Source organism: Cavia porcellus, unplaced genomic scaffold (assembly GCF_034190915.1).
Source record: "Cavia porcellus strain 051 isolate PalLab524CR breed Dunkin Hartley unplaced genomic scaffold, mCavPor4.1 scaffold_17, whole genome shotgun sequence".
In the NCBI taxonomy this organism is placed as follows: Eukaryota; Metazoa; Chordata; class Mammalia; order Rodentia; family Caviidae; genus Cavia; species Cavia porcellus.
Window position 1 is genome coordinate 11487182 of NW_026947500.1, and position 12223 is coordinate 11499404.

General features: G+C 37.0%; 1 protein-coding gene across 4 annotated transcripts in view; it reads right to left on the reverse strand.

The window, feature by feature from the left end:
- The window catches only part of Kcnmb3 (potassium calcium-activated channel subfamily M regulatory beta subunit 3), an 88910-nt gene that overhangs the window by 73348 nt on the left and 3339 nt on the right, over nucleotides 1-12223 (reverse strand). For all 4 annotated transcript variants that reach the window (XM_063227209.1, XM_063227210.1, XM_063227212.1 and 1 more), the window contains 2 exons: nucleotides 10434-10552; nucleotides 10139-10272 (listed from right to left, as the gene is read on the reverse strand). In XM_063227209.1, the coding sequence (XP_063083279.1) occupies nucleotides 10139-10208 (70 nt within the window). In that variant the 5' untranslated portion in view covers nucleotides 10209-10272; nucleotides 10434-10552. The remainder of the gene's footprint in view (nucleotides 1-10138; nucleotides 10273-10433; nucleotides 10553-12223) is intronic.

Genomic DNA, 12223 nt, shown 5'->3' on the forward strand with positions numbered 1-12223 from the left:
TCGGGCAGTCCTGTAAGAGCAGGGCGCGGTGGCAACTCCAGCCACACATTCCCCTCTCGGACGGGATTGGTGAAAGGTGCCTGGCCTGGGTGACACTGCGGGTGGACTTGGTAGGCTGGCCTAACCCAGATCCCAGAGCCTGACGGTGGCCCGGAGGGGTGACTGCCGCGTAGGCTGCCTAGTCTGTAACTCCCTGGTGCGCAGCGGTGGGCGGGAACACCTAGCCAGCGCAATTGGATCAGGCTGTGGCTGACAGGCAGGGAAGCCGGGCCTCCTATGTAAGCTTGCATTTTATAAGGAACAGAAAATATGGGGAAGGGAAGCAACAAGAAAGGCTCCTCGGCCCCCAATCCTGAGAAACAGGCAATAGCGGACACCGCACCAATAGACATTAAGCACCATATAGAGAGCCTCATAGACCAATTCAGGAATGAAGTTATCAACGACCTGAAGCTAGAAGTATGCAGAATAGTTAGAGAAATGCTAAGCCCCACCCAAGAAAAAACAGATGGTGGAATGGAAGAACAGAAAAAGAGGGGAGAATTGCTTGATGGAGAAAACAGAGAAAGCATTGAGTATGTGAAGCAGGTTCAAAGGGACTATCAAGAAATTAAGAAGTCTATCCAAGACTGGCATAACAGCTTGAAAGAAACTAAGGACAGACTATCTGAACTGGAGGGCAGACTTGTAATATGGGAGAATGAAATGAAAAACTTCTTAAAAATAACAAAGAAACAAACAGCAATAATACAAAGACAAGAAGATGATAAGAGGAGCCATAACTTAAGGATTAAGAACATAAAAGAAGAAGTAGGGACACAAACAAGTGAACTACAAAAGCTACTCACAGAAATAATCCAGGAGAATTTTCCTAATTTAGCAAAAGGTAAAGATACTCAGATGTATGAGGCATACAGGACCCCAGCTACCTACAACCCAAACAGAACAACACCCAGGCATATAATAATAAAAATTCCAGAAATTCAATACAAGAACAGAATATTAAAAGCTGTAAGAGACAAGAAACAGACTACTTACAAGTGAACACCCATCAGAATTACAGCAGATTTCTCTTCACAAACCATCAAATCACGAAGAGCATGGGGGGAAATAATTCAAGCTTTGAAAGATAATAATCTCCAGCCAAGATTGAGATATCCTGCACAACTGTCCCTGGAAATTGATGGAAAAACGAGGTGCTTCCAGGATAAAGAGGAACTGGGGGAATTTGCAACCACCAATTCAACCCTACAGAAAGTATTGCAGGATATTCTAAAAAAAGAAAAATACTAAGAACCCAGAAATAGTGGCGGGGAGGCTACAATGAATGGAGCAGAGAACAAAATGAAGAAGACAAACTGACAGCCTCTGACAGAAAAAGAGCTCAACAGAAATGAGACAGAGAAGATTGGATGATAGGAACAGCTATTTTGGAGAAAATGACATCTTAATAGGTAATACTGATTTAGTACCATCTTGTTTTGAAGTCTCATCTAGCTTTTGTTCTTCTGTCTCCAATGGTCTAAACAGGTTGTATCTTATTGGATTTTATTATGTACGATAGTATAAGCAAAAACCTTTTAAAGACAAGGAGATTATACAGAAACCATTGTTCATTTTCTGTTAGTCGATTCTAAATACTCTATAATGCTGTCATTCTCTTAAATGGTTTTACATTGTTTTGATATACCTAATGCTACAGTATACGAAGTTGTACTCAAGGACTTCAAGGAAAGAGTCAATATGGTAACTACTTTTGGGTCAGAATTATCTGGTGGTGAAACACTATTCTGCTTAAATGATTATGTTTTGATCTGCCCTGTTTCGCTGTTATGCCCTCTTTTTTCTCAATCTCCACTCCATTATTTACTTTTTTATTTTTATCCGTTTAATTAAAGGGAAAAAAATAGCAGGATATAATATAGTAACCCACTTTGACTTTCTATTATCTCGATTTGAAGCCCTGTATTACTCTCACCATCTTGTTTTTGACTGAGGTTCCTCTATTCTGTTTTGCTGGATAGTATCAGGTTCGAAAGTTTAGGCATCAGCTGAGAAGATAATGAGATTCATTATAACGCCCATTCTCGTTGACTTTTATCTACTTTTGAAGACCTACAATATCTCCAATGTTTTGGTTTTGTTGGTTTTATTCTTTACTGTTTTGTTCAATTGTATTACAACTAATGATATAGGCAATTCTATTAGAAATAGCGGGAGGCATTATGGTAACCATTGTTGATCACCTTGTATTATGTTTTTATGTTATCTATTATATCCACCCTTTTCACTTGACCGATTCTGTTCTGGTATGTCACATTTGGTTTTACTCTCTTCCAAAAAAGCAATAAGAACTGTGGGAGCAATGAAACCCAAAATGTGTAATAGTCACTGTACAAAAGAGAGGAAAAGAAAGTGTTCTAAACTATATAACTGCATGTATATTTAAGTGTATAAGATAGAAAATGATATCACAGAGTTTTATTGGATCATTGAACAGAACTGTTTGCAGTATCATTGTTGGAATGTCCACTCTACAAGCTTTAATTTTGTGACTTGAACAATTATTTCTAAGATGGCAATATGTAATCCATTAACTAGTGATTTCCTACTGCACATTTTTTTCTTCTGTAAATCTGTATAACTTGTACCCCTTCACTGTTTTTTTTTCTTTTCTTTTCTCCTTAAATAAATTTTAAAAAAAACAAACAAAAAAAAATTTAAGATGCCTATTTTCATAAATGTATACTTCTTTAATTAACAATAATGCAATGCTGTTGGTTTTATCAATTGAAACAAAACTACCGTAGTAATGAAAAACACCAACAATTGAAGAAACTGGGTGAGGAATACACAAAAATGCTGTACTATCTTTGTAAATTTTCTGCAATTTTGAAACTATTCTAAAAATAAAATTTTACTTTAAAAATAGACCAATGGTCTTGGCAGAAAATCAAAAAAATAATGAATCTGCATCATCCATAGAAATTTGGTAAGAATTACAATTCACTATAAATAGTTCTTAAAAACTCACAATAAATTAAAGAGATAATCATTCAATGACTATAATTTTTTTCTTCTTATTTTCAGCCCGTTTACTGATATTGAATTTCAGTTTCTTGGGATCAGAGTACTACTGGATCAAATTTTTTAAAAATCCACTCTTCCAATACATTTAAAGTAATTACTGAAATATTAGGGTTTAAGCGTGCCATTTTAAATGTTGTTGTCTGTTTTCTTTGGAGTGTTTTGTGTGTGTGTGTGTGTGTGTGTGTGGTACCAGGGATTGAACTCATGACCTTGTACTTGCTAGGCAGGCACCTATGCCAATGAGCTAAATCCCCAACCCTGCTGTCTGTTTTCTGTTTCTCTTGTCCTATCATCTTTTGGGTTATCTGGACAATTTTAGGATGTTATCTTTATTTACAGTGGGGTTTTTTTAGTATACTAATCTGTATAATTTTTAGTGCTTGCTGTGCTATTGTAAGATATATATACAATTTACCATAAGCTATTGGTATAAACATTTTACCACTTCAGATGAAACACAGAAAGCTGATTTAATTGTGGTACCTTTACCCTTTCCCTTTGTGTGTGTATTTACATGCATGGCTGGACCCAGGCTTTCCTGAATGTTAAAAGCACGTTCTACCCTTGAGCTACTTCCCTAGTCTATGCTCTTCACCTTATAGATACAATTATCTTACGTATGTCCTCTTCATATAATGAGAACCATACTAATGCCCAATTTTTCCTCAAAACATAATACACACTTAACACAGATATAATTTGTACATATGTGATATTATTTGTGATGTGTTTAAAAGACAAGTTTCTAAAAGTGGAATTTATTAGTCAAATGATAAACCTATCTTTAAAAGATCATCTGTAACTTTGCTGGTGTCATGCAAATCTCCCACTGATGGACTATATCACATTGCATTCATGAAAGTGCCTATCTCCTTGCAATCCCTCAAAAAGAGTTGTCAAATTTTAGATTTATGCCAATCTGATGAGAAATGACAGCTCTGCATATTTTTGATTTGTATTTATGTTATACTATTTATTTGTGCACTTAAAATTTATTTAAGGGCCATTTCCTGTTCTTTATGAAAATTTTTTCTATTTTAAAGAATTTTCCTATAGTCGCTTACAACTACTTCTGCCTACATCACACTTGACAGACGTGTCTTAACACCACCTCTGTTTGTAAGAGGGTCTAGAAAACAGTTTTTTTACATTAGCTTTTATTGATACATTTTAGATACACATAACAATCACTTTCATCATGAGAATTTGTACCTGTACATGATATAATTTGGGGTTTTTCCCCTGCATTTCCTCTACCTTCCACTTGAGCCCCTCCTAACTCCTATTTACAAGCTTCGCAGAAAAACGATTTTTAAATGGGATACTGTAGTTCTTAGTCAAATCAAGATTCAGTTCATAGGGAAGAAGGTGAGATGTGAAACTTTTGACCTTGATTGAACATTTAAGTTTACAGAGAAAAAAATTAATCAGCCAAGAAGGAAGAATTAATCACAGTAAACTAGGGAACTGTGATTGAATTGCCTGTGTGGGTGTTTTGTTGTGTCGTTTTGTTCTTTGAGAAAATTTCTCACTATGCAGTCCAGGGTAGCCTTGAACTTACTATATAGCCCGGCCTGATCTCAATCTCAAAACAATCCTCCTGCCTCAGCTCCTGAGTGCTTGGATTACAGGGCCTGTGTTGTATTTAATAAAGTTTTGTTTCTCTTTGGAAAATGAGAATCTGAGTCCTATTGTGGAGTCAAAAAATTTATAAGGCAGAGCCCCTCTTTTCCCCATAAGACAGGTAATTCTATTTTGAAGTTTTATATGCTTTTTGTAAACTGGCAAGGAAAACTCAGAGATATAAGATTCTTCAACTCTTTGGAGTTCTATTTGTAACAGAATTGAAAACATTTGATACTGAAACATGTAAATTAAGTATAAATGTAAGTTGATCTTCCACAAAATCAATAGTATTAAAAAAGTGCTCAAATAGTATTCTACTTCATTCTCTTTAAGACTTCTTTTCCTCCTAAAATTATACATCAATTTTCTGATTTCATAGTAAAGGTTTCATATTTCAAAATATATTTTGGGAAAATTTTTAAAATAAGAACAGAACTAAAGATATAGCCCAGTGGTAGAATGCCTGTCTAACATGTGCAAGGCCCTGGTTTCAAACCTAACAATAATAATAATAACAGAAGAAGAAGAAATACCTTCTAAATAAGTCTTTTGCTATTAACACACAGAATGGACTAGTGTATACGAATGTTTACGCTTGCTAAGGACTTCCTGCATCACTTCCTTTCACCCTTCTTTCATACAACACATGTCTACTAGGTGATTATTCTGCATTATCACTGCAGTAGGCTTTGATTAGAAGTAAACAAGCTAAACTCATTTCGTACCTTCACAGAGCATATAGCCTACTGGGAAAGACACCATGGAGTCTCATCCTGCCCCAGCAAGGAGACTATTTTTTATTGTGATTAGCAATCATTACAAATAATTATGCTTTCACTTTTTTTTCTTAATTCCTCTCATTATCAACAGCAGGAAAAACAATGCTGTGTAGTGTAAGCCAGTGAAGGATTGGAGGGTTGGAAGAGGTAAACTGGATATTCCTCATCTTCAAAAGCAACGCCCATGGTTACTGTTTAATATGTGGCACCACTTGATGTTAAAACTTCAGAAGTATGTCATGTGTAATAGCACATGCCTGGAGTTACAGAGGCTGAAGCAAAAAGGTCTCCATGAGTTGAAGGCCAGCTTGGACTACATAGTGAGTTCAAGGTCAGACTGAACTATATAACCAGACCCAGTCTCAAAAAAAAAAAAAAAACCACTTCAGAAGTACAACATGAAAATATTCTAAGAAAGTCATCAGTCTGAGACAATTATAAAGACTTGCAATGTGGCCTCATAAGACTGCCATAAAATTAAATGTATTTTTATTAGCCCCTTCACGGTGGCTACCACAGTTATTTTGAAAATAATAGGCTTCAATAAATGTTTGTTAAATGAATTCAAATGGGACTCTAAAGGCATGTCAATGGAATACAGATTTTAATAGATTTCTGATCTTTAGTTTCAGACTCTGGCTGAAGGAATGTATAAATCTAGGTCCTGTAACTGGCAATAACAAAAACCCCAAAAGCTAGCAAAGTCTGTATCTTATATTTGCTATCACTGCTACAGGTCCCAGTGACCCTATCAGAGGAAGAGAAGGCTGGAGAACTAAACCCTTGAGATGAAATGTCTCCACCTAGCAGCAACTCAGAAAACAATCCTACTGACACTTCTGAATATCTGAAAGTAGAAAGCACTAAAACTTGATAATGTTGAATAGTGGTAATTCCTACAGGACCTAAACAAAGTGGTATTTTTTTCCCTAGGGATAACAAATCTATGCATTTATGGAGGAAATGCTTCTTTTTCCCCATCTATTTTGAGAATAACAGACAGTGATGCATACATACTCCTTACTTTCTACTGTAAATTTTTACTTTGGTGTATTTTTTTTTTACTGGTACCAGGGATCAAACTCATGACCGCCTGCTTGCAACGCAGGTGCTTATGCTGCTGAGCTAAATCCCCAGCCCACTTTGGTGTAATAGTAGCCAGCTATACCTCTCAGAACCTTTCCTTCAGGAATACAAAAAGTAATCATTGTGTTTTCTCACTTGGTATGATGAAAAGTAAGGTGTGTGCACATGTACAAAAGTGTCAAACAGGATTTGTACCCATGTTATGCTCCATATTTTGAATATGTTTACCTGAGCATGACAGAGGGTATAACACACCCACATTGTTCTAGGATTTGTTTTAAAGGAAGTTTTCTTTTATTTTTTTTGGTGGAAATAGCCCAATTCAGTACAATGGCACATGAAAAACCAGATTTGCAAAAAGAAGGATTTGGAGGAGATCAAAAGTGAATCATCAGATTACTTGTGCACAGATGATAATGAAGGTGACCCATTATGGTAAAGTGCATGCTTTCATAACAGAAGAGTGTTGTGCATGTACAATGACAATAATAAAGACAACTTTGACAATGGCCATGTGAGCCAAAGTTCCTGTGACAGTGAAATTGAGCAAGAATAGACTAATACAGACACAGAAAATCCAGAGCATCTTGATCCTGATGACAAAGGAAACAGCAATATGAATACATATTTGACTAGCTGAAATGTTTAAAAATGGTCATGCAACCAACTGGAATGATCCAATGTTAGAACTAGGTCCAAAAATATAGTGAAGGTCTTGGCAGAGATGAAATGTATTGGACAGGATGCCAACACCGCCATTCAATGTTAGAAATTGTAACAGATGAAATACTACAAGATACTGTGAAATACACGAAGGCTGAGATGCAAGTAAAATGTACTGTGGGTACCAATAACCATGTTATTATGACACCTCACTAGCTGAACTGAAAGCATTCATAGGTCTGCTTAGCAGGTACTTAGCAGGGATTTCTCATATTGATTTCAGGAATGTAAAAGACTTATAAAAGGGGGATGGGTCAAAATATGACATAAAAATTTATGCCCTTGTAGATGCAAAGACTTATAATGCTTTCAATGTAGACAGTTATCTTTGAACTCAGTCATCAAGTCCTTATTCATATAGCAATAAACCAAATGATATTGTGAACAGATTTATTGCTCCCATTTCCCAAACTATTTGAAATATGACATTCGACAACTGATTTCCCAGTTTCCACTTGCTGTTACATTTGCTAACAGAGCACAAGTTGAGCAACACAGGAACTATGTGTAGGAACAAATTCCAAATGAAATGTTGCAATTTCAAAAACAGAGAATTGTATAGTGCAATTTGGGGGTTTCAGAAAGATTTACATTGGCCTAATATGTGGCAAAAATGAACGGGTACTGCTAATGTCAACATTTCACCATGATGGAAATATTGATAGGGAAACCTCGACAAAACAGAAGCCCAAAATGGAAACTCTCAACAACAAAACCAAAGGCAGAGTAGAGCAGATGTCGCTAATGAGTTATGCGGCAACTTGAAACTTGATGTCACTTGAAACACAAAATATTGGCCAATGGCTGTGTTTCACTCAATCCTAAACAGGTGTATCATAAATAGTTTGATAATTTACAAAGAAAATAGTAAGTGAAAAATACCATGGGGGCTGGGAATTTAGCTCAGCGGCATAAGCACCTGCCTTGCAAGCAGGCGGTCGTGAGTTCGATCCCCGGTACTGGAAAAAAGAAAAAAAAAAAAGGAAAAAAAAATACCATGGAAAATTTTTCTTAGAGAACTGCGACTGGAACTCATAAAAGACCATTTCCAGGAGAGGAAAACCTGCACACACAAAAAAATTGTGGACCACTGGTCAACTGACGGTTAACAGGCACTTGCAGCAACCCAAAATCCTACAACAAAACAGGAAAACACAAAAGATGTCAGCTGTGCCCTACAAGAAAAGACAGGAAAGCAAAATATGTGTGCTATCAGTGATACCTTGTATGGAACACAGCAATTTTCAGATATGAGACTACCTCAGGTGAGATAGCTGAAGCAAGGACTATTTGTGTTGTAGAGTTCCATTGGTATCTTCATTGTAGTTCACATTAAAAAATGCAACACTTTATTTTTGTGATTTTTTTCCTGTTAAGCACTCATTGTTTAATATAAAACTCCTAAAATTAAAATTAATAATTCATCAATAGAAATATTCTAAAGGATAAATGTGGGTGTAATGCTCCCATGTTTATGCCATGTAATGACAAAGTGTGTTAGGTTTAATCTTAATTTCCCTCCATATGGTGCAGCCTTCAGATCTGTTCAGGTATGTGCATCTGAGTTTAAATCTATCACATGGATAGAACACTTGATCTTCATTTTCAGATGTCATAAATACAGCATGCTCTAGCAAATGAAAAGTGCTATAGGAATAATGTATAAAGTATTGTTATTAATATTCTAATGAACAAATCAGATTTTATTCATTTGCTTATTTAATCTTTCAAAAAATAAAAACTAAAGACTAAGAATTAAAACAATGTTTCATAGCCAAGCAAAAACCTTGAGTCAAATACAGAGTCTAGGTAAGCTCCCACAGATAAGGTTCAAGAATGGAGAGATGGGATCTGTCTTTAGTAAACAGGAGACTGTCTCTGAACCCTTTTGGGAAAGTAAATTTCCTAAGTGGGCTGACTGGCTGGCTAAATCTTGGCTTTTTGGGTTTTGTTGGGCACTGCACTGATTGGCAGGCCACCGCTATGTAGGTGCATTGGAATTATGAAGTCTGTGTGGCCAGCACATGGAGAGAGAAGGGAAAGTGCAAGGAACAAAACTATACCCTTCAAGGACGTGTGACCAAGGACCCACTTCCTTCATTCTCCTAGCATTTCCCTCCATTAGACTGTGAACCCATCAATGAATTAATGAGGTCAGAGCTCTCAAGACACAATCACATCCCAAAGGCCCCCATCTCTGAACACTGCTGCGTGAACTCTGAGAAGCACATGGCAGACACAAACTAACTCCGTGGAGGATCTCTGTAGAGTATGTGAGATCACTGATTTAAGACTGTAGCATGCAGCTGTCTTGTGCATGGGTGAGGAATATGCTGACTGCCCAGAGAGGTCTGCAGTACCCCAGCAGGCTAGGTGACCATCCGTTCATTCCATAAACTGAGTGCATTAACGCTTTACCTGTCACATCCTCCTTAGACAGGGCAAGGCCATCTGCCATGTGCTCCTGTAACACTGTGTACAGTACAGCCCTAGATAAATGTGCTCAGCACATTCTAGCACTGTTCAACCGCTGTATTCCCTACTGAGCTGCATCTTGGTCACACCACATTCCCACTACCTAAAAAGTTCTAGACGCAAGGTATATATGCAATAGATATTCTATGGGGAAAATTGAGACTGAACGCAAGACTCTGTGCCAAGTAGGGAGATGGAGCACATATAAAGGTAAAACCGAAACTCATGTCTGTAGAAAAACCACTGAGACAGGAACAGAACAAAATTCTGTGAAGATAGAAAGTTATACAAACCGGAAAGATCAATATCAGAAGAGAAACATAACATAAATGTAAAATTAAGTAGCTTGGGCTAAGTACCTTGCTTGGAAGAGGTGCATGTAATCATTGAGAGGATTGGAAGCTTAAGATCTGCTATCTTCATGAGCATCTTGTGCAATAAGTAAAACAATGTGCCAACTGTGGTATAATCTCTGAAGACTACTCAAAGCGCTCTGTAAGAGAAAATCAAAAGTTTCATAGGAGAGAGAAGTTCTGAGCTTGAGTTTTGTCTTTGTTTTTTTCTGTTGTTTTGGTTTGTTCCCACCACCACCCTACTGCCCAGTGCTGGGGATTGAACCCAGAGACTTGTGAACAGTAAGCAGGAAGTTGGTACCTGAGCCACATCTCCAGCCCTTCTCTCTTGCCTTTTTTTTCTTCTTTGTGATTATTTGGCACTAAACTCAGGGTCTCAATTCAAAAGTGGGCGTCTTCTTCGAAAAAAAGTAGTAAGAACTGTGGGAGTAACAAAACCCAAAATGTGTAATTGTCATTGTACAAAAGAAAGGAAAAGAAAGTTCTCTAAAGGATATAACTGCACATATATTTATGTGTATAAGATAGATAACCATATTGCTGAGTTTTGTTGGATTATTGAACAAAATTGTTTGCAGTCTCACTGTTTGAAAGTCCACTTTATATGCTTTAATTTTATAACCTGAACAACTATCTCTAAGATAACAATATGTAATCTATTAAGTAGTGATTTCCTACTGTTTATTTTTTCTGAAATTCTGTATAACTTGGACCCTTTTTCTGTTTTTTTTTCTCCTTAAATAAAATTTTTTTAAAAAGTAGACTTCTGAAATAAAGAGCCGCTTCTCAGATAAAGAAGTAGAAAGGGTAAACAAGCATGAAAAAAATGCTCAACATCATTGGCCATTCAAGAAATGCTAATTAAAACAAAGCTGAGATTCCATATCACCCCAGAAAGGCTATTATCAAGAAATCAAGTAATAACAAATGCTGGTGGGGCTGTGGGGAAAAGGGAACCCTTCTTCACTGTCAGTGGGAGTACAGACTGCTGCAATCACTGTGGAAATCAGTGTGGAGATGCCTCAAAAAAACTAGGACTAGAGTTCTCATTTGACCCAGCTATTCCCCTTTTTTGATATTTTCCCAAAAAGAATTAAAAGCATCATACCATGGCAATACATGGACACTCACATTTATAGCAGCACAGTTTATAATAGCTAAATCTTGGAAACAGCCCAAATGTCCACCAACTGATAAATGGATAAAGAAGATGAGTGTTTTTGTGCAATGGAGTACTACTCTGTTATAAATAAGGAAAAGCTTGAGACATTTCTAGCTAAATGGATGCACCTTGAGACCATACACTTTAAGTGAAAGGAAGCAGACACACACGTTCAAATATTGCATGGTGTCTCTGATGTGAGAAACCAAAAGTGTAAAAAAGGTCCAAAATGTGTAACAGATATTTGAAATAGGAAAAAAATGTTCAAAAAGGAAGGGGAACTATTGAGGGGGTAGGGGGGAAGGAAGGGAGGGCAAAGGAAAAAAGTGAGAAAAAAAGGAAAATATGGAAACAAAACTTTTCTAAACAAGGAGGGGAAGAGCGGTTGAAAGAAGGATAGGAAAATGGGGGGAAAATAATCAATTTATATCATGCACAGGTACAAATTCCCTATGATGAATGTGGTCACTGTGTGTAACTAAAGTATACCAATAAACTTAATTAATAAAAATAATAAAATCAGAGTCTTCACATTGAGCTACATCTCATCCTTTTTATTTTGAGGTAAGATCTTGCTAAAGTCATTAAAGTGCCCAAGTTGGGCTTGAACTTGGGATCTTGCTGTCTCAGCCTCATTGGCATGTACCTCCACTCCCAGCTCCAACCCTTTAAAATTTACTTTTGAGACAAGCATTGCTAAGTTGCCCAAGCTGGGCACAAATTTGTCATCCATTTGCCTCAGCCTCCCAAGTGGCCGAGATCACAGGCTGAAGTGGCCACATTAACCAACCATGAATGTGACCCTACAGACAGAAACACGGGAAAGTGTTTGCAGATGGAAAACACACATGCGAGCACACAGGTGAGTCTGTCTGTGGAATACAAGGGAGAAATACCATGTGGTTAGTGTGGGGATTGGTTGAGGCAAA